This window comes from Giraffa tippelskirchi, chromosome 4 (assembly GCF_054371585.1).
Source record: "Giraffa tippelskirchi isolate mGirTip1 chromosome 4, T2T-mGirTip1v1.2.pri, whole genome shotgun sequence".
NCBI lineage: Eukaryota > Metazoa > Chordata > Mammalia > Artiodactyla > Giraffidae > Giraffa > Giraffa tippelskirchi.
The window spans coordinates 175,970,638-175,993,875 of NC_137278.1; the positions used below are offsets into that span (position 1 = coordinate 175,970,638).

Consider the following 23,238-nt stretch of genomic DNA (forward strand, 5'->3'; position numbering starts at 1 on the left):
TTGTAGCTCCGCCATATTCTACTGTATCATTTTCTCATTTCCTCCACTGGCACTTGTGAAAAATAGCTATAATTGCATGTGTTCTAAATTTTCAGGTTATATGAGGACAAACAGAAACATTCACAACTACACTTATAACTATTTGATTAAACAAAATGAGCTAACACATCTAACACATATTTAGTAAAACTGCCAAGAAGCATGTATCTAGAAAGGTCACAGTTGGTTTTAAAATATCTTTTCAAATACAGCCAAACAGATCATATCTCATCCTGCCATTTCTTAGGTTCAAAGAGATTAATGTAACATTCATTGGTTAAGTGATGCCCTTTTCAGGACCTAATATCGGTTCATGTTCTCCTTTATCAAAATTTGATTTGGGGCTGTTGTTTGTCTTTAAACTAGTAAATAAATTAGCATGAAAAAAGGACACCATATAAACCAAAGCACATTTCTAAAACTAAGTCAAAGCACTTCAGGATACTCAAGGAGATGTCTGAACTCATGGGCTCCAAATTCTAAATAGCTTTAAAAGAAGCAAAAAGTCACACACACACACACACACACACACATACCACACAGACAATTTCCTCTAAATATTACTATATTTTTTGGTTTGAAACTTATTTATTCAACTTTTTATATCATTATTTTCATAATTTTTGTATTTACTGAATGAAATAGCAAGAGGAATATATATTTTTCCTCAATTTCCTTATGCAGCAAACAGGGCCAACCGAGTTGTGTATCAGGAAAAGCTTTCTGGAGAGTAAGTACTGGACATCCTGCCTCAAGATAACCTTTGCTGTCTTTTCTCTGACCTGGAATATGTTTGTCCCTTGATTACTGCAATTATCATGCTATATGTTCTTGCTCGGGCTTCCCAGGGGGCTCAGTGGTAAAGAATCCACCTGCCAAAGCAAGAAACGAGGATTCAGTCCCTGGGTGGGGAAGATTCCCTGGAGAAGGAAATGGCAACCCACTCCAGTATTCTTGCCTGCAAAATCCCATGGGCAGAGGAGTCTGTACATTCCATGGGGTCACAAAGAGCTGGATATGACTGAGCAACTGAACACAAAAGTTCTTGCTCATGTCTGCTTCCCACTTTACAATGAGTCCAGGAGTGCAAGGATTATATTTTTTAAATCTCTATGTCCAATCACCTTACTCTCCCCAGGAACCAGCTAAATGTGTGCTCTTTCACAAGCCAGTCACGATTGGCCAGTTCTGTCCAAAGTTTGGGAAGCTGAGATGGACAATGGTAGGAGAGAATGGGTGAACTCAGAAGGAGGTGTGGTTGTGGGGAGACTGTGGGAAAGTTAGAGAGGGGATGTCTTTGAGGAAATGAAGAAAAATTGGAAGTTAAGGTATCCGGTGGCAGCGGTGAAAAGTGCTGGGAGGCTGAAAGGCTGAAGGTTGGCCAACTTCAATTGGGCGGTGACTTCAGAGTAAATTTAACTGGCTTCAAAGTAAATTTGAACCTTTTCTTGGGGAGAAGGGTATATCTGAGCCTAATGCTTGTGGTGACTTGGCCTCTGTATTACCCTATAGACTTTTACTGAGCACATATTCTGGCTCTAGTGACCTGACAACAGGGAAATCATTCAGCTTATTTAAGAACAATTTAACCCTGCTCTGATTCGTGTTGAAGTCTGGTGCTATTAAAAGTACACAGAATTTCCAGTTTTTTTGTCAGCTGCTTAGATGCCATCTTAATGCTATACAATCCTGACAATAAAACACAAATACTAAAATTAGCTTTTTCCTTTCCCCTAGAATAGATAAACAGGGGTTTCCCATGTGGCTCAGTGGTAAAGAATATGGCTGCAAATGCAGGAGATGTGGGTTTGATCCCTGGGTTGGGAAGATACCCTAGAGGAGGTAATGGCAACCCACTCCAGTATTCCTGCCTGGGAAATCCCATGGACAGAGGAGCCTGGTGGGCTACAGTCCATGGGGTCACAAAGAGTTGGACAGGGCTTAGCAACCGAATGAAAACAAAAAAAAGGTGTATGCAAGCCCATAGGCAAAGCAGTAGCCATGCCCTATTGGTTTTTCTTTCCACAAACACATAGGGGTTTTCTACATGTGTTGCTATTCAGAAAGCTCTCGTCCCTTTCACCATTCCATCTCAGGTAATGGGTCTCCATGCCTCTGGAGACTCCCCATGCTAATGTATCCCCTTTTGCTCCATAACTATTATGTTCCTAAAGCTTAAAATAAAATGAAACAAATGGCCAAAATCACACACACACACACACACACACACACACACACACAGAGAGAGACACTCACACAGAGTCCTCCCTCAACAGAGCTGTATGTCTGTAGAATTAAACATAACCCTCTGCATGGTACTCAAAATGTCCACAGTGTGGCTCCATTCCAGCTTGACCTCTAACAGCTTGCCTACATATAACCTGCTGCTGCTGCTAAGTCGCTTTAGTCGTGTCCGACTCAGTGCGACCCCATAGACGGCAGCCCACCAGGCTCCCCCATCCCTGGGATTCTCCAAGCAAGAACACTGGAGTGGGTTGCCATTTCGGATGCCAAAATGGACTTACAGTGCTGTCCCAGGCAAGCCCTAGGTTTTCCTCCTTCACCAGCTCTGCCCAGTGTGTGCCCCATCTGACCTGTCCCCCACTGTACATATTCTTCCAGTTCTATCTCCCACATCTGTCTTTAGAGTCCTTCAGCACCAGCAAACCTACTACATCCAATTTCCTCCACCACACCTCTGAGGTAATGCTACTCTGTTCTATTTGCATTTGACTGTGAGCTCCTTGAAAGTACAGTCCATATCTTAAGAAAGCACCATTTAATTACATGGCCAAGTATGTACATATACTAGAAAGACCATAATCACATGGCCATGGAAAACCTTTGTGTCTCTGCAACTTACTAGCTGAGAGACTTGTGAAGAGTTACTTAACCTTTCTGAGCCTGTGTTCCTTTGTTAGTACATTAGCCATAATAGTATCAACCCTACAATATTATGTTAAGGAATTAAGTGTCTGTGAAAGTGCCTTTGTTCCAAGTAATTGCTCAGTGATTCATAGAATCCTTCCCTTCTTACTGCATATTTACTAGATTGGTTTAAGCATGCTAAATAAAGCACTAAATAATTATGGATCCATTTTTCTGGTTCCTAACTATAGTTATTTCAGGTTTTATACATATGTAAAAGCTTTTTTCTTCTACACAGGCTCCCCTAAGAGGATTTACCTTGGCCTAAAAAGTATGGGGAGCATAAGCCCCAAACTTCTGTCCTTGTTGGTCAGTTATGAGCATTTTTAAAAATAAACATCCCACTTAAGCTGTTATTCTAGAAAACTGGAGTTTATTGGTCATCCCTGATCCATTTACACACACGAGTTTCTAAAGGTAAATATTACCAACTATGTAGAAGCCGGAAATATAAAGGCAGAAATTATAAGAATGGTGACATCATTACATCATAAAATGTCTGTGTTGGGATGAGGGGCAGAAGACAAGTGTACAGATAATCAGTTGCTGAACACGAAAGGCCTAATTTAAGTTATTATGAAAATGTGTGTATACTGCTGCTGCTAAGTCGCTTCAGTCGTGTCCGACTCTGTGCGACCCCATAGACGGCAGCCCATCAGGCTCTGCCGTCCCTGGGATTCTCCAGGCAAGAATACTGGAGTGGATTGCCATTTCCTTCTCCAGTGCATGAAAGGGAAAAGTGAAAGTGAAGTCGCTCAGTCGTGTCCGACTCTTAGCGACCCCATGGACTGTAGCCTACCAGGCTCCTCCGTCCATGGGATTTTCCAGGCAAGAGTACTGGAGTGGGGTGCCATTGCCTTCTCCAGTGTGTATACTAAAGTTTCCATAATAAGATAATCAAAATTGATCTTTTGGGAATGGTTAGCCACTGCTGCTGCTGCTGCTGCTGCTGCTGCTAAGTCGCTTCAGTCGTGTCCGACTCTGTGCGACCCCATAGACGGCAGCCCACCAGGCTCCCCCGTCCCTGGGAGTCTCCAGGCAAGAATACTGGAGTAGGTTGCCATTTCCTTCTCCAATGCACGAAAGTGAAAAGTGAAAGTAAAGTCGCTCAGTCGTGTCTGACTCTTCGCGACCCCATGGACTGCAGCCTGCCAGGCTCCTCCGTCCATAGGATTCTCCAGGCAAGAGTACTGGAGTGGGGTGCCATTGCCTTCTCCGTTGGGAATGGTTAGGGACAAAGGTAATTCTGGATTTTCAGAGATGGGCTGAAGGAAGGGAGGGGTTGGGCTGTGAGACAGACGGAACGTGGGGTGAGCTGAGAAGGACAGAAGTACAAGGCAGGAATGAGAGGTGTTGGGTCTGGTTCACAGTTCCATCCCCTTTATTAACAATGCCAAGTAGGATCTCTTTAGCCCGCACAATCGGGAAAGTTCCTGGCAAAAAAGTGCAAATCCTCTTTTATTTCCCAGAACTGTAATTCCCATTAAATTGCTTCTCTGGAAAAACAAAGGTTCATTTTACTGTTTTGTGGGTGATTTTCTTTTCTTGTTTTTCAGCTTTACTAAGGTATAACCGATGAACAAAATTTTAAGACAGTGCATATTTTGATGATTTGGTACACAAATACATTGTGCAGGGGCTTCCTCGGTGGCTCAGTGGTAGAGAATCCATCTGCAATACGGGAGCTGCAGGAGATGAGAGTTCAGTCCCTGGGTGGCAAAGATCCCCTGGAGTAGGAAATGGCAACCCACTCCAGTATTCTTGCCTGGAAAATTCCATGGACAGAGGAGCCTGTACAGTCCGTGGGGGTCACAAAGAATGGAACACAATTGAAGCAACTTAGCATGCATGCATACATTGTGAAAGGATTTCCCCTCCCCTCATCTAAAATTAATGTATCCATTACTTTTTTTTATAAGAGATTTTCTTCTATTACAAAGCTTCAAGATTTTCTTGCTCTTTAACTCTTGGTTCCTCTTTTGTAAAAAATGAGGATCACTGCAGTACTAAGAACAATGACAGTGGCTAGGGTTACTGTTAATAAAAATTTCCAAGGGCAATAGAAACCTAAAAATCTTGGAAACTAATTTTATTTTAACCATGGGCCAATTACAAAATAGAGAAGAAATCAGAGAAAAATATTTTCTCAAAACAGGGCAACGAAACCTGGATTTAGGTGCAGTAGTATTTATTCAGGATAACTTTAATGCTGTCATTTTAAAACTTCAGAAAATTCCATCTGATACAGGAATTGTTGAAATAGTCACGAGCAATGGTCTGGTTGGTGAGGGGCTGCTGGCATTTATTCAAAGCATTATTCCAAACTTAACACATAGGTTTTATTCCAAGTTTAAGAAGGAAAAAAGAACAATCCAAAACACAGATAAGATGAGGGCATATATGTATTTTATATGTAAGACTTCACACTGTCAAATACCAGCTTGCTATGGAATTCTGTCTATTCCTGCTTTCTCTAAACAAACAAGCAACAACACATCTTAGCCAGAGTGGTATGAACAATGATCATCCAGTTCCATCAAAAACTTTTCATTCATTCAGCAGATATTTGAGTTCCTACTATGTGCTGGCATTGAAGAGCAAGAAGGAACGAGACAGTCTCCTCCTTTGAGAATCTCATTGGCCACTGGAGATACAGACAAATAACCAGACATTTAGAATGACCTGTGCTAAATGTCATGATGAGGAAAAGCACAGGGCACTCTGCGAGCATGCGAATGGCCACCTGAGTCCATGTGCTCCCAGAGGAAAGCTTTGATGTCTGGATAAGAACTTACCAGAGGAAGCAGAGGTAGAACTAGCCTCTAGAGACAGAACAACTTAAGCCAAGGCAGAGACGTATGAGAAAGAAAGAGTGAGTACTTCGTGTGACTGTGGCACAAATGTAAGGCTGAGAGGGATGGGGCTGGACAGGTGGTTCTGAGTATAAAAATTTAAATAAATTGTGGTAATGATGTTCTCTTTGTTTAAAAAAAGACAGCTTTAGTTCCTTAACTGCATTGAAATGTATTTTGTTGAGACAAAATATAATTTATCTCCTAGTTCTGTTTGGCTACGTATATGTATGTTTTAAAATAATTGTTCTCCTTGGAGAGCAGTACATGACAGACATAAATTTTGTACTAATGTCCATTACAGTTTGATCATCAATCATGCAGCCGATATCTGCCTTTACCAGTTGACATATGCTGGCGAGTGGAGAATGCCTGCTAATAAATCAACTCTTCCTCTGGGAGGTGAGCTTATTCTTTGAAATGGGGTATGGGAGGGTTTGAGTATCTGGAGACAGTTTGGGAGGGAGGAAGTGGTAAGGAATCTCTGGGTGAACTGAACCTCCATTTCCTACCTTTTTCTCTGGTGACCTCTCAGAGGAATCAAAGGACGGGGGGAAGTCTGCTCCTTTCCTGGGCTTCTGTGTATGTGTGCTCATTTTCTCAGTTGTGTCTGACTCTTTCGCAACCTTATGGACAGTAAGTAGCCTGCCAGGCTCTTCTGTTCATGGAATTTTCCAGGCAAGAATACTAGAGTGTGTTGCCATTTCCTATTTCATGGGCTTATCACATCCATAAACACCACATTTACCAAAAGACAGAGCTGTAAGAGGATGGCTACACAGCATACAAATCATTTCCATCCTGAAAACATGCCAAGGCTGTAGACCTCGACTTTCCTGCACCGACTTTGGCATCACGGTGTCTTTTCTCCAACTATCCTGAGAAATTCTGGACTATGAAAGGTTCCTTTGCACCAGTTAAGCAAATCATTTATTAGCAACTTTAAGCAACCTCTGTCTCCTTTAAATGACTTTCATTTTTCTTTTGTCCTGGTTATTTTAAAATGACAGGTAAAAATATCTGTTCTCAGAGCTGTATGAGATAAAAATGTTTGCCCTGAAGGGAATAAACTCGTGATTTAGCTAAAGCTAAAGAGTATACCTAAAATAGGAATACAGTATTATAAAAAATTAAAATCTGACAAATCCACTGTGAGAGTATATTTTCTCTGCTATAATATGTTTTGTGCAGAGTCTTTTAAAAAGCAAACAAAATAAGACAAATTTGGTATATGGAACAGAAGAATGAAGAGGTAGAACAGAAAAACATACTTATTTTGAGATCAAGGTGATGTCCTAAAAAGAAACTAGTTCCTGTTAGTTGGCCAAAGAGAAAAATGCTAGACTTCTGTCTCTCCTGCATAATAGGATCATAAGGGAAGTGTCTCTCAGCTGAACAGATCAAGACACAGACACTTTCTGCCAGATTTGGAAGAAATTTCTCTTTCCTATTCTTCTTTATTAACTTTTTGATTAACTGCTATTAAGCACTGTAGTGTGCTTTGTATAACTCACATTATCATCACAGCTATAAAGACAGGCACTATTATTAGCCTCATTTCACACATGAAGGAACTAAGGCTCATAGAGACCAAAGATTTGCTCAAGGTCACAGAGCTAGTAAGTTGCAGAACCTTTGCTAGTCTAATGACAAAACCTTTCTTTTGGATGTTTATATACTATGTATGCTAACTTCCCTTGCGTGCATGCTAAGTCACTTTAGTTGTGTCTGACTCTTTGCAATCCTATGCACTGAAGCCTACCAGGCTCCTCTGTCCATGAGATTCTCCAAGCAAGAACACTGGAGTGGATTGCCATGCCCTCCTCCAGGGGATCTTCCTGACCCACGGATCAAATAAATCCACCTTTGTGTCTCCTGCACTAGCATCACCTGGGAAGCCCCAATACTTGCCTTGAAAAAAATAAATCTAGTAGCAAAGCTTAGTTCACTAAGAAGTGAGAAACCACCTCCATGTAAAGTATTCTCAAGTACCTCACAGAATTCTAAGCAACCTAATACAGCTTTTCTATAGACAGATGGAGTGCTCCTCCATCAAGAAGCACTCGATTCCCCACTGGGGACAGAGAACAGCAAGGACAGGGAGCTGAAGCTGGCACCTCTTCAAAGCCTTCTGCTCCCAGAGTATCTCACTGTGTTACCTTATAAATGAATGACAGTCTGTCTCCCTTCACCCCCAACCCCCATGTAACCCAACTTACTCCATGGAGTCAATGATTTTTTTTGGCTCCACAGGACATGGATAGACGACTTCATCAATGTGCTTCAGGTTACAATTTGAAAAGGCCGTAGAAATGTGTATGAAGGCTTCCAGCTTCGGCATCTGACTGGCCATGAGCAAAAGCTGCTGGGTGGCAGTGACGTTAAGCTGCACAGCATGTCTGGAGAAGGTTAGGCAGAAGGAAATACAGTGAGGCAAGTCACATCCTGTTTTGCTGGAGCTGCACCTACTGCAGTAACTGGCATATCCAGCTGATTTTTGTGGCTGCATCAAAGGACCAGGAAGAAAAACATGGGTCATGGCCACACAGTTATATGATACTTGGAATATGCTGTATGTTGATGATGTCTTTTGTGCATATAAATCCTGTGATACATCTTGCATTTAGAGGTCATCTGATCTAAATCAACTGGAAGGAAAGAAAATCACAATCCTCTGAATTTATAAAGGGACTTCTTAAGCAGCCATTAAAAGAATAAAAAACATAAATTAGGCATCTAACTTAAGTTAGAAAATTCAAATAAACTAGAGGAGAGCAACAGTGAATATAGAATGAGAAATATGTTTCTATTGCAAAGGTATAGGTCAGATATAAAAATTGATGTCAATAGAGAACAGATGAAGTTGTCAAGGGGGAAAGAGGTGGGGAAGGGATGAACTGGGAGTTTAGGATTAGCAGATGCCAACTATTATTTATAGGATGGATAAATTACAAGTTTCTAAACTATAGCACAGGGAACTATATTCAGTATCTTATGAGAAACCACAATGGAAAAGAATATAAAAAAAAAATGTATATATATATATATATATAACTGAATCACTTTGCTATACAGCAGAAATTAAAACAACATTGTAAATCAACTATACTTCAGTTGAAAAAATGATATCAAAACCCTAAATTTTACTTAATAGAACACAAAGCTGCACAAACATATGGATGTGATGACATTGAAGTAATTCTTTTTCTAGAAATATATGTTTCATACAAAATTAGGAAACCTATTACTCTAACTCAAAAAAAGAAAAAAATATGTGATCATGTGTACATATATATAGAAAAATTTTTAAATGACATTCAATACCCATTTCCAGTTCAATTTTTATAATTTCACTAAAAGAAGAAGAAAATGATTTAAAAATATATATACTTCAATTTGCTAGCCTGTGTCACGCTTAATGGTGAAAAGTAAGGAGCACTGGTTTTAAAGTCAGAGTCAAGAAAAATGCTCACACTACTGCTTAACACTGCTCTGAAGTTCCAGCCTTATAATTAGAGAGAAAAATAAAGTTAATACCGTCATTGCAAAGCCAACCACAAAATCACTATCAGATTATATAACTGTGTATCTGAGAAAAAACAGAAGCAGCTGAGAAAAACTGGGATGAACAATAATAATTCAATAAGGTGTTCACTTCTAAAAGTCATGTAAAAAAATCACTAGCTTTCCTGTATAGAAACAAAAATTAGAGTCTACAATGGAAGAACGGCACATATTCAAAAAAGAACATTTAAAAGATACCAAATTAACAAGTAGGCTCTATATAAAGAAAATTGTGAAACTTCATTAAGGATCATAAGAGAAAAACTGAATGGAGATATACATTGTTCTTGGGTAGGAAAAGTCAATAAAATTATGCTATTTTTCTAAGTCAATCTACATATTAAGGTAATCTCAATCAAACTCACAACCCTTAAACAAACTTGGCAGATTTAAGTTTAATCAAGAGGCGAGAATAGTCAGGAAAATTCTTTAAAAAGAGAAAAATGTGTGTATATTTGCCTAATAAAATAAGAATAGTAGTCATTAAAATATTGTGGTACTGGAAAAGAAAGTCTAATTAATGGAATTTTAAAAAAAAGGATTCAGAAATAGGCATTTAATATACTATTTTCTTTTAAACAAAAAGTGAAAATAAATCATTTAATAAATGTTGTTTAAAAAATAACCATCTGTTAATATGAAAAAATACTGTACATTCACACACAAATAATCTTATTTTTTTATAGAATTTTCCTATTATTCTTTAGAGGTAAATAAATTTTAAATGAGTCAGATTTAAATGTAAAAATGAAACAATTAAAATACTAGAAGAAATTATGAAAAACTGTAAATAATAAAAACAGAGCTGAGGACAAATGATAAACTGTTAAAATATTTTGAGCTTTATTTTTATAATAAGAGTTATTATGCTAAATCTTCCAAGAAGTCTTAAAACAGACAAAAGAAAAATTGTTTCAAGAGAAAAATAGGTTAAGAGCACAAACAAGCATTTCACAAAAGAATAAACTGTCAATCAGCATTTAAACATTTTCAACCTTTCTGATTATCAAAGAAATAAAAACCAAAATATGCAATACTATTTCCATTTTCATATTGACAATGATAAAAAGAATTAAAGAATTGTAATATGGTACCACTGTGTTAGAAATGAGCACTCATATGTCCAAGAACAGTGTAAATTCATACCACCTTTTTGAAAAGCAACTTAGCATTATATGTCAAAATATAAACTGTTCATAACCTGGACATATCTGGCATGTGTCTAATAATTCTACTTTTGGGAATTTACCCAAAGGGAAAAAATGTATATACACAGATGTTCATTGCAGAGCTGTTTATAACAGTGAAACACTTTAAGCAATGTCCCTCAGTACAGAACTGCTTGAGTGTATTATATACATGTACAATGGGATGTCATATAGTCACTATAAATTATAATAAATTATCAATTGACAATGAAAGACATCTAAAAATAAAAATGAACAGGTTACAAAAAACATCATTCCATTTTTTGGTGAAATTGAACATAAGTCTATTTTATTACAGATGCATAAAGAAAAGTTGAAATGGTTGGTCTTCACAATATTAAATGGTTATCTGTGCATGGTAAGATTCTGGAAAAGATTTACTCCTTTGTTTTCGTTGAGAATATCTCTTTTTTAAAAATAGAAATTATGAAGAAACTTACACGTACGTGTGCACACACATGTGTAGTACAAGTCATGAAAGGGGACTGGGACTGTACCTGAGATGGTCATCAAAGCGCACGGTAGCGGCACAGTGGAAGATGATGTTTGTGTGGGAAAGAAGCTCCTGCATGTCCTCCTTGCTGATGGCAAAGTCATTTTGATTGAGGTCTGCAGAAATAGCTCGGATCTTCTCATGCACATTTGGACAAACTTCTTTGACTTTTTCAAACAGCTAAAACATATAAATCATCAAAGATCATCATCACCAACAATGTTCTTATTTTCACTGACTTATTTCATTTTAATTCACAAAAACTGGTTATTAGTTGTAATAATATGACTCAGCCATCTGCTATATTTCATGCAATTCAAGGTCAGCTTAGAATAATTCTTGCTCCTCTTAATTTGATAAACATTTGGAAAAAGTCAATTCCAGTGATCAGTAAGGAGTGTATTTTGTACTTTTCCTGGGTGAAGGAGTGGTAGTAAGTCATCCATATCTTGCACCATCCTCTCTTCCCTTCCAAGATAGCTTCGTGTTTAAACATGGTGATTCTTTCTATTTCTACCTGGGAGACACTGTTTTCAGGGCAAACTCACCAGCCTTTATATACCTTGACAAATTACAAGCAAAATCACCAGCCTTTAAGAAGGTCTCATAAGCGCCCGTTCAAAACAACTTGGTTAATTGGACCAGATTAACAAAAAGTCTTAGAAGCACACAGATAACTAGAAAAAAACAAATTAAGCAAATTTGTAATGGGTAAAACAAATAAAATTTTTATATAATCTCATTCTAACATATAAATGGCAGTTATTGTCTAGTAAGAGGATTACATGAGCTCATGTACTTTTTATCAGATTTTAATTGATTTTTTAATATTCTAATTTATTTATAAAGGGAAAAAGAAAGAGTACTGGCATAAATAAAATAAATAAAATAGCTTTTATTATAATTATTCAGGTAAAACACAGCCTCTATTTTCCCTTCCACACAGAAGTTCTCAGGTTGAATTGGTATTTTCCGTTTTCTCAGAAAATAACAATTTTAATGAAACTATCTTGGTTCCAATCTACTTTGATAAAATAAAACTATTGTAGTAATGGTTTGGTATGTGAAAAGTAAGGGCAAGAAAAGTAAGGTTAAACATTTAGAAAGGTTAAGAGCAGAGAAAATTAGGATGTGGTTTAATACTAATATAGTAGTTGAGACAAAAAATCCTCCTCTCCCTTTTAACTCCAAAAGAATGTTTTCATCTGTTCCTTGATCCTTAGCAGAAGGCTTCTCCTTCCTGCTAGAGATTTACCCCAGGCTTCTCTGCTGGGTAATAAGAAGCTGATTTCAGGTATTTACAGAAATCATGTCTCATTTGTATCAGGTAAGATCATGTTCGGAGGACATCCTGGAAATTTAATGAAGTCAACTAGGGAAGGGAATTAAATCCACATACTGACCTGGCAGGATAATATATATCTATCTCCAAGCTACTATTTTCCTGCACTGTAGGGCCAGCCTTTTTAATATTGTGTTACTATAATCCTGAAAATGATTCAAAAGTTAGGCCACTCTTCAACGCTTTTTGACATCTAAGATTGATAAAGCACCTCAGGGGCATTCTCCACAAAGGTCATTTTAATTCTTTTGAAAGACATTTAACAGCTCTCCAGACATAACGGATCATAAGCATGCTAATATTTGCTTTCACAGTCAAACGTTTTCCTTTGTGGTGTTGTTGTTGAGTCATAAAGTCATGTCCAACTCTTTGCAACCCCATGGACTGCAGCATGCCAGCCTCCTCTCTCTTCCACTATCTCCTGGAGTTTGCTTAAATTCATGTCCACTGAGTCCATGATGCTATCTAACCATCTCATCCTCTGTTGCCCCGTCTCCTCCTGCTCTCAATCTTTCCCAGCATCAGGCTTTTTCTGATGAGTCAGCTCTTTGCATCAGGTGGCCAACGTATTGGAGCTTCAGCTTTAGCAACAGCCCTTTCAGTGAATATTCAGGGTTGATTTCCTTTAGGATTGACTAATTTGATCTCCTTCCTGTCCAAGGGACTCTCAAGAGTCTTCTCCAGCATCACAATTTTCTTTTGTAGTTCATGTTAATTGTACAACAGACACAGGTTGGATAATTTTGGATAAGTTTATGCCCATTTATACAGTTATCCTCCTTTTTAACAACTGAATTTATAGGAGGCTCTTTCTGAGTCATGATAGATTTCATTCATGAGAAATCTATTTGGGGTTCTGTTGAGTCTGACTTTGGCCTGTGAAGATTTCTGGCTGCTTGAGAGGAAGACATGGAAGATAACCTCAGCGTCTACTCTTCTAGCAATGGGGCTGGTCACAGATGATGCAAGCTGTCATGCAAACATTTTCTGTTGCCTTTGAGTTTTATGACTTTATTTTTTAAATTTTCTTTGGCTGTGTCTTTGTTAGGGTGTGCAGGCTTTCTCTGGCTGTGGAATGGAGGGGCTTCACTAGCAGTTGCACTTGGGCTCTCTAGTTGCTCCATGGCATGTGGGATCTTAATCCCCAACCAGGGATAGAACCCAAGTCCCCTGCATTGGAAGGCAGATTCTTAACCACTGAACCACCAGGAAAGTCCCTGGTTTTCGTAACTTTAACAGTCAGAGGATGTTATTAAATTGTACTATACTTTTAGACCACCTGTGCAATGTTGAACAGCACCAAGATACATTTACAGCATTACTGTTTTAGGAGATATTACTATTTCAGGAAATAAAGTCCCAATCTACATCCTATTTATGGATTTATATTTTTAAATAAGAGGGGATATCTGAATGAACATAATGTAATTTAAAAAGAAGCTTAAGTATTCTGATTGAGGTGGTATTGATTACAATCCATTGACATAAATCAATGAATTGGCTGCATCAACTGAAGCCACAGTAATAATTAGGGTCCTATTTTACTACATTAGCCAGGCCTGATAATATGACCATTACCAGATGGTCAATACTGAAATCAGATTGTTTATGTTCTTTGCAGCTAAAGATGAAAAAGCTCTATACAGTCAGCAAAAACAAGAACGGGAACTGACTGTGGCTCGGATCATGAACTCCTTATTGCCAAATTCAGACTTAAATTGAAGAAAGTAGGGAAAACCACTAGAACATGCAGGTATGATCTAAATCAAATCCCTTATGACTATACAGTGGAAGTGACAAATAGATTCAAGGGATTAGATCTGATAGAGTGCCTGAAGAACTATGGACGGAGGTTCATGACGTTATACAGGAGGCAGTGATCAAGAACATCCCCAAGGAAAAGAAATGCAAAAAGGCAAAATGGTTGTCTGAGGAGGCCTTACAAACAGCTATGAAAAGGAGAAGTGAAAGGCAAAGGAAAAAAGTAAAGATATACCCATTTGAATGCAGAGTTCCAAAGAATAGCAAGGAGAGATAAGAAAGCCTTCCTCAGTGATCAATGCAAAGAAAGAGAGGAAAAAAATGGGAAAGACTAGAGATCTTTTCAAGAAAGTTAGAGACACAAAGGGAACTTTGCATGCAAAGCTGGGCACAATAAAGGACAGAAATGGTATGGACCTAACAGAAGCAGAAGATATTAAGAAGAGCTGGCAAGAATACAGAGAACTGTACAAAAAAGATCTTCATGACCCAGATAATCATGATGGTGTGATCACTCACCTAGAACCAGACATCCTGAAATGTGAAGTCAAGTGGGCCGTAGGAAGCATCACTACGAACAAAGCTAGTAGAGGTGATGGAATTCCAGTTGAGCTATTTCAAATCCTAAAAGATGATGCTGTGAAAGTGCTGCACTCAACGTGCCAGCAAATTTGGAAAACTCAGCAGTGGCCACAGGACTGGAAAAGGTCACTTTTCATTCTAATTCCAAAGAAAGGCAATGCCAAAGAATGCTCAAACTACCGCAAAATTAAAAACTCATCTCACACGCTAGCAAAAGTAATGCTGAAAATTCTCCAAGCCAGGCTTTAACAGTACGTAAAACGAACTTCCAGATGTTCAAGCTGGATTTAGAAAAGGCAGAGGAACCAGAGATCAAATTGCCAACATCGTTGAATCATAGAAAAGCGAGAGAGTTCCAGAAAAACATCTATTTCTGCTTTACTGACTATGCCAAAGCCTTTGACTGTGTGGATCACAACAGACTGTGGAAAATACTTCAAGAGATGGGAATACCAGACCACCTTACCTGCCTCCTGAGAAACCTGTATGCAGGTCAGGAAGAAACAGTTAGAACTGGACGTGGAACAACAACTGGTTCCAAATCGGGGAAGGAGTAATCAAGGCTGTGTATTGTCACCGTGCTTATTTAACTTATATGCAGAGTTCATCATGAGAAATGCTGGACTGGATGAAGCACAAGCTGGAATCAAGATTGCCAGGAGAAATATCAATAACCTCAGATATGCAGATGACACCACCCTTATGGCAGAAAGTGAAGAAGAACTAAAGAGCCTCTTGATGAAAGTGAAAGAGGAGAATGAAAAAGTTGTCTTAAAACTCAACATTCAGAAAACTAAGATCATGGTATCTGGTCCCATCATCTCATGGCAAATAGATGGGGAAACAGTGGAAACAGTGACAGACTTTATTTTAGGGGGCTCCAAAATCACTGCAGATGGTGACTGCACCCATGAAATTAAAAGACACTTGCTCCTTGGAAGAAAAGCTATGACCATCCTAGACAGCTTATTAAAAACCAGAGACTCGACTTTGCCAGCAAAGGTCCTTCTAGTCAAAGCTATGGTTTTTCCAGTAGTCATGTATGGATGTGAGAGTTGGACTATAAAGAAAGTTGTGTGCTGAAGAATGGATGCTCTGGAACTGTGGTGTTGGAAAAGACTCTTGAGAGTCCCTTGGACAGCAAGGAGATCCAACCAGTCCATCATAAAGGAAATCAGTCCTGAATATTCACTGGAAGGACTGATGTTGAAGCTGAAACTCCAATACTTTGGCCACCTCATGTGACGAGTTGCCTCATTTGAAAAGACCCTGATGCTGGGAAAGATTGAAGGCAGGAGGAGAAGGGCTTGACAGAGGATTAGATGTTTGGATGGCATCACTGACTCAACGGACATGAGTTTGAGTAAACTCTGGGAGTTGGTGATGGACAGGAAGGCCTGGCATGCTGCAGTCCATAGGGCTGCAAACAGTCATAGGGCTGCAAACAGTCTATGACTGAGAGACTGAACTGAACTGAACTGACCTGATATGATTTGCCTTAGTCTGGAATGGGCTTCCCTGGTGGCTCATATGGTAAAAGAACTTTTAATCTGGAATCTCAGCATATGGCTGTGCTGCTGCTGCTGCTGCTGCTGCTGCTAAGTCACTTCAGTCGTGTCCGACTCTGTGCGACCCCATAGACAGCAGCCCACCAGGCTCCGCCGTCTATGGGATTTTCCAGGCAAGAGTACTGGAGTGGGGTGCCATTGCCTTCTCCGCAGCATATGGCTGTAGCTTCTAACAAAATAATACTTGTTAAATGTTGGCAAAGCCTAAATAGAGTGCTAGAGATTGCAGCCAGCTGCCATGCAACAGGTCAGTGCTTTTCAAAATGTTATCCCCAAGCCAACTGCACTGAAATCAGTAGATATGCATCTTAAAAAATTCCTAGACCCCATGCTATGCTCACAAAGAAAGAAATTACTGGGCCCTGCCCAGGAGTTTGCATGTCACATCAGGTTTCAAAGTTGATTTTAACTGATCCCAATATGAGAACTTCCTTAGTTGCATTGTTAACACAAATAACTGATGAACAACTGTGTATGACTCATTTCCCTCTTTAACAGCTCAGGGCAGTTATAAGACATTGGTGGTTTTCAAACTGTATAGGCAAAAGAAAGTTCTAGGGACCAATTAAAAATGATGCCTCTCCTGCTGATCCTGCCTACAGTGCCAACTGTCTCGCTGTTTAAACTGTTCACTGAACCCAGGGTAGGCAAGGTGCAAGTTAAGAGGCTGGAAGAAGACTCGAGGAACCATAGGAACTGCAGACACATTTATTCTCTCCTCTTGGCTGACCCAACACAACAGACACAGCTGTGATGCAGCAGTAATGCCACCATGTTCTAGTGAAATGAAGTGAAGTGTTAGTCGCTCAGTCATGTCCAACCCTTTGGGACCCCATGGACTGTGGCCCACAAGGCTCCACAGTCCATGGGATTCTCCAGGCAAGAATACTGAAGTGGATTGTCATTTCCTTCTCCAGGGGATCTTCCCGATCCAGGAATCAAACCCGGGTCTCCCACACTGCAGGCAGATTCTTTACTGTCTCAGCCACCAGGGAAGCTGCTGCATTCGAGGTGGAGCTCATATATCCCTACAGCACAAAGTAGCTCATGACCAAGCGAGTGCCTTGTGTTGCGCATGTGCAGTGTTATAAATGATCTCAGCTGTTACATAGTCATTATTTACAAAATGTGGGGCAAGGGGGCCTAAACATGTCATCTTGGCTAATTTGCTCTCTCCCCACAATGCCCTTACTCCACCCTCAGAGATCTTGACTCGGTAAGTTTGGTATGTAACCAAGAGTATTTCTTAACCATCTCCACAGATAGGTCTGATGGTTCAATCCCATACTTAGAGAAACACTGACTCCAAAAATTCATGTCCATTTTAAAATTCTGCACTTACATTTCACCCTCTGGTTTGTAAACTCCTTGATTCTTCTTTTATCCCTTTATGCTTGACAGCACCCAGTTCATTGAAACAACTCAAATTTTGCTGGTTAAATTGAAAGTAATTACTCTAAGAGCCGGAGAAGGCAATGGCACCCCACTCCAGTACTCTTGCCTGGAAAACCCCATGGGTGGAGGAGCCTGGTAGGCTACGGTCCATGGGGTCGCTAAGAGTCGGACTCGACTGAGCTTTTTTCACTTTCACTTTTCACTTTCATGCATTGGAGAAGGAAATGGCAACCCACTCCAGTATTCTTGCCTGGAGAATCCCAAGGACGGCGGAGCCTTGTGGGCTGCCGTCTATGGGGTCGCACAGAGTCAGACATGACTGAAGCAACTTGGCAGCAGCAGCAGCACTCTAAGAACAGACTTTCCTGATGGCTTGGACGGCAAAGAATCTGCCTGCAATGTCAGAGACCTGGGTGCAGTCCCTGGGTCAGGAAGATCCCCTGGAGAAGGAAATGGCAACCCACTCCAGTATTCTTGCCTGGAGAATTCCATGGACAGAGAAGCTTGGAGGGCCACAGTCCATGGGGTTGCAAAGAGTTGGACATGACTGAGCGACTAACACTTTCACTCTTCATTGTAAGAACAGTAATAGAACCATAAATGAGAGTTTGATTCCTGAAATTGGTTACCAGCTCTTTTGTGTTGGTGGGATAAAAGACAGCAGGTAACTACTGCTAAAAGAAGACTCAAAGTGATCTATGGGTCCTCTGTATTAACTGCCAAAGGTAGGGGATGTGGAAAGGCTCAGAGCAGACCCTTTTCTTTTGTAATAATGACAAGACTAAAAGACAGACAAAATGATGCAAATGGATCCTCAATAGATATCAGCTCTTCTGAAAGTTGTTTTTTTTTTTGGAGGGGTGAGGTGGGGGATAAAACATCAATTAAAGGCAAAAAATAGGTGGAATAAAAATGAGCTAAAAAGTAAAATTCCAAAAATTTCATTGAAGGACCACTAATAAAGAACTTAATATAATTATTTTAGATTCTAAGAGTTCATCATCTTCCTTCTCATATATTCTTTATTTAATGATACAGGACTAAGAAGGTAAAGAGTTGAATAACTACTTGCTATGTTTGAACACTCAAGAATCTGCTTTTTCATTTTAGTAAACCATGCTCTTGACAGATGAAGATACATTTCTATGGTCACTGAAAGATAATAGCTGGGAGATGATCTAAACATTTTGAACTGAAAATAAAACAATACATTTCTCTTAGAAAGTTTAGGAGTGTTTCATTGATTTGACACTACACAGACAAGTATTTCTCTTTCAATTTGTTTTTTTAAACATGAGAGACTATTTTGGCAATAGTTACTTATAGCCCAGATGCAAGAGAGAAACTTGAAAATCCTAAGAAAAAAATTTACAGAAAGAGAAATTTAGGGGTTCAATAAACCAAGGTATGATTTATGTGGCCAAATACTAAGACTGAATTTTTATTAAAAACAGGCCTTGGGCAAAAACTGAGGGGCATGACATTTATATAATGCTTCTGAAACAATGTAGAAGCCCTGAACTTGGACGTCTACAGTCAATTTATTCACATGATTTCACTTGGGAGACATCTAGGAGATTACTACCTTCTAAAGGCTACTATAGGTTATTATTCTTTTCTAATCATGAGAGGTTTTGATCTTTACTCAGTTTACTAATTCCTCTCTTCAAATATAACTATTATTTAATCACAATAACCGACCAACATTTGCTTAACATTTTTATTTTGTAAAGAAAGGGGGTGAGTCTCTTAAAATAAAGGGCAATCTCTATGAAATATCTGGTATCCCAATGAAAAGGAGAGCCTGGAACATTTATTGAAATTTTAGAGTGCTGAGTTAAAACAAGTCAATGAATTTTTCAAGTCAGCTATTGAGCAAGAAAGACTTATTTTAAAAGGATATATATAATCTGAGTTGAGTACAATTAAATACAAATAAGCACATGTAAATTAAGACAAAAAACCATCACACCTAATGTAAAGATTCACAAAATGTTAGAATTTTGCTAGTTCACTGCTAACTTCCATAAGATATAAAGGATTAAACTAGAAGTCTTTACTGCTTTCATGAGAAGAACTCTCTAGGACCACAAAGCAGTCTTAAGTGTAGTACAATGGTTTTCAAATTTTAGCATACAGTAGGGTTGCTTGAGAAGTTGTTTAAAAAGACAAAAACCCAGATGTACCAATCTTAGATATTCTGACTCACTTCTGAGTTGAAGCTTGGGCAACTGTACTTTGTACAGGCTCACTAGGGACACTGATATACACTGAATATGAGAACCACTGGTGTATTAGAAAGACCCTAATTTGGATTTGGCTCTTCGGATTCGGGAAGGCCAGAGTTTGAAGCCTATTTCTGCCACTTATTAACTGTGTGACTGGGGTAAGTTACTCATTTCTTGGGGCCTCAGTGTCTCAGTGTGCATATTTATCTAAAATGTCAATCAAAGGACTGTAACATTCTATGATCTCAGAGAATTAATAATTTGTATACACTCTGCTATTCTTTCTTTTCTACTACTCTTTTTTTCCAGTTTTATTGAGAAATAATTGGAATACATTACTATATAAGCTTAAGAGGTACAGCATGATGGTTTGATTTACATATACTATGAAATGATTACCACAGTAGGTTCAATTAATATCCATCTCCTCATAGAGATAACAATAAAAAGAAAGAAAAAAAAGGAACAAAAATATTCTCCTTGTGGTGAGAACCCTTAGAATTTACTGTTAACAACTTCTATATCATACATATTCTGCTATCGTTGAAAATAGTTTCGCATTTAGCAAAATTATAATTCACTTTACTTAAGAAGCTCTAATAAATGCTAGAGGTGACTCAGTTCATCATCTTGTTAATGCTCTGTTCCCACATCAAAAGCCACTTTTGCAGAGTTCTTTGAGAATAAGTAACTGGTTCAGTTCAGTTCAGTCGCTCAGTCGTGTCCGACTCTTTGCGACCCCATGAATCGTAGCACGCCAGGTCTCCCTGTCCATCACCAACTCTCGGAGTTTACCCAAGCCCATGTCCATCGAGTTAGTGATGCCATCCAACCATCTCATCCTCTGTCGTCCCCTTCTCCTCCTGCCCCCAATCCTTCCCAGCATTAGGGTGTTTTCCAATGAGTCAACGCTTCGCATGAGGTGGCCAAAGTATTGGAGCTTCAGCTTCAACATCAGTCCTTCCAATGAACACCCAGGACTGATCTCCTTTAGGATGGATTGATTGGATCTCCTTGCAGTCCAAGGGACTCTCAAGAGTCTTCTCCAACACCACAGTTCAAAAGCATCAATTCTTCGGCGCTCAGCTTTCTTCATCATCCAACTCTCACATCCATACCTGACTGCTGGAAAAACCATAGCCTTGACTAGACAGACCTTTGTTGGCAAAGTAATGTCTCTGCTTTTAAATATGCTATCTAGGTTGGTCATTACCTTCCTTCCAAGAAGTAAGCGTCTTTTAATTTCATGGCTGCAGTCACCATCAGCAGTGATTTTGGAGCCCAAAAAAATAAAAGTCTGACACTGTTTCCACTGTTTCCCCATCTATTTCCAATGAAGTGATGGGACCAGATGCCATGATCTTAGTTTTCTGAATGTTGAGCTTTAAGCCAACTTTTTCACTCTCCTCTTTCACTTTCATCAAGAGGCTCACTAGTTCTTCTCACTTTCTGCCATAAGGGTGGTGTCATCTGCATATCTGAGGTTATTGATATTTCTCCCAACAATCTTGATTCCAGCTTGTGCTTCTTCCAGCCCAGCATTTCTCATGATGTACTCTGCATATAAGTTAAATAAGCAGGGTGACAATATACAGCCTTGACGTACTCCTTTTCCTACTTGGAACCAGTCTGTTGTTCCATGTCCAGTTCTAACTGTTGCTTCCTGACCTGCATACAGGTTTCTCAAGAGACAGATCAGATGGTCTGGTATTCCCATCTCTTTCAGAATTTTCCACAGTTTATTGTGATCCACACAGTCAAAGGCTTTGGTATAGTCAATAAAGCAGAAATAGCTGTTTTTCTAGAACTCTCTTGCTTTTTCAATGATCCAGTGGATGTTGGCAATTTGATCTCTGGTTCCTCTGCCTTTTCTAAAACCAGCTTGAACATCTGGAAATTCACAGTTCACATATTGCTGAAGCCTGGCTTGGAGAATTTTGAGCATACTTTACTAGCGTGTGAGATGAGTGCAATTGTGCGGTAGTTTGAGCATTCTTTGGCATTGCCTTAGAGGAATTAATTTCCTAGGGGTGGTAAAACAATGCAGTGGAGAAAAAATAGGTTTTAGAGATAAGAGAACTGCATTTAAAATATGCTTTGCCACTTCCTTGGTACTTCCTTGGATAGGTGACAACTTTCTTGGATCAATTTCTTATCTGTGTTGCAGCTATAAGGCATACCATGGAGTTTTGTGAAGATTAACTAGAGTAATAAAAGTCGGATGCCTAGCATAGTGGCTACCACTTAGTAGGTTTCTAATAATAGGAAAACTTCTCTTCTGTTTCCATTAGAAATACTCCATTTCCAAAATGTGCTAATCAGACAGTATGCATGTGTATTTGTGTGTGTTGGGCCATTCAAGGGCTTCCCTTGGGTCACCCAAGGTTTCTGATTATGCCATGTGATCCATATATCTCTAAAAACTGAATATATTTCAGAGTCATGCTGAATCCTGTGGCTTGGTGACTTCTGGAGTGAAATCAGTATAGGCAATATGAAGCTTTTAAGAAAAAGACAATATGATTGGAAGAAATTTTAAAAGAAGGAAAGAAGTTGGACATGTGAAATCATGCTAGTGATTGAATAAACTAGTGAATGGTATTGTAAAAGAAAAGAAGAGACTGAGAAATAAATTACTTCTGTTTCTGGGACTTTAAAGAATATCCTTAAGACAAAATTAATTTTAAAATGTTGTTTTCTTTTTTTTCTTGAAAGGAAGGAAATCACCCATAGAAGGGAGGCTTAACATGCTTCAACTAATTTGAGTTGAGTAACTGTCAACCTGAGAACCAGTTATACCCTTTCAAAAGCATATGTCTGTTAATCATGGGGAAATTTTAATTCCTGGCAAGGTTATATTTGTTCTAGTTGTCCCAAGTTTATAAAAGCCTCTTGCTTTTTGTAGGATCATTAGTTTCTTAGGAAAAATAAAATATAGTAATAGGACAAAACTGACTTTGGGAATTTAAAATACAAATTTTTTTTTTTAATTGCCTTTGCCTTAAATAGAGATCTAACAGAATCATTAATATCAATCAGAAATTCATGTTCTGGAAGTTGTGAACAAGCAACTTTTACACAAGGTAAAAGAAATTAGGAGATCTTTCTTAAAAATAATGTTATAGAATTAGAATCATATTTTTAATCAAAAGCAAATCAAACTAGTTTATTTTGATAAAGTTTCAAAACTAAAAATCAACTGAACTTATAGCTGATGCCATAATTTTAGAAATTTGTGATTGCTTTGCTGCCTTATTTATTTACCATCTTAAAAAGTG

General features: G+C 38.8%; 1 protein-coding gene across 5 annotated transcripts in view; it reads right to left on the bottom strand.

Moving 5' to 3' along the window:
• Nucleotides 1-23,238, bottom strand: part of FAR2 (fatty acyl-CoA reductase 2) — a 168,598-nt gene that overhangs the window by 21,858 nt on the left and 123,502 nt on the right. For 3 of the 5 annotated variants that reach the window (XM_081591738.1, XM_081591737.1, XM_081591739.1), the window contains exons 3-4: nucleotides 11,089-11,264; nucleotides 8,039-8,218 (exon numbers count right to left, since the gene is read on the bottom strand). In XM_081591738.1, coding sequence (XP_081447864.1) covers nucleotides 8,039-8,218; nucleotides 11,089-11,264 — 356 coding nt within the window. The remainder of the gene's footprint in view (nucleotides 1-8,038; nucleotides 8,219-11,088; nucleotides 11,265-23,238) is intronic. The other 2 variants (XM_081591740.1, XM_081591741.1) reach the window with 1 other exon arrangement.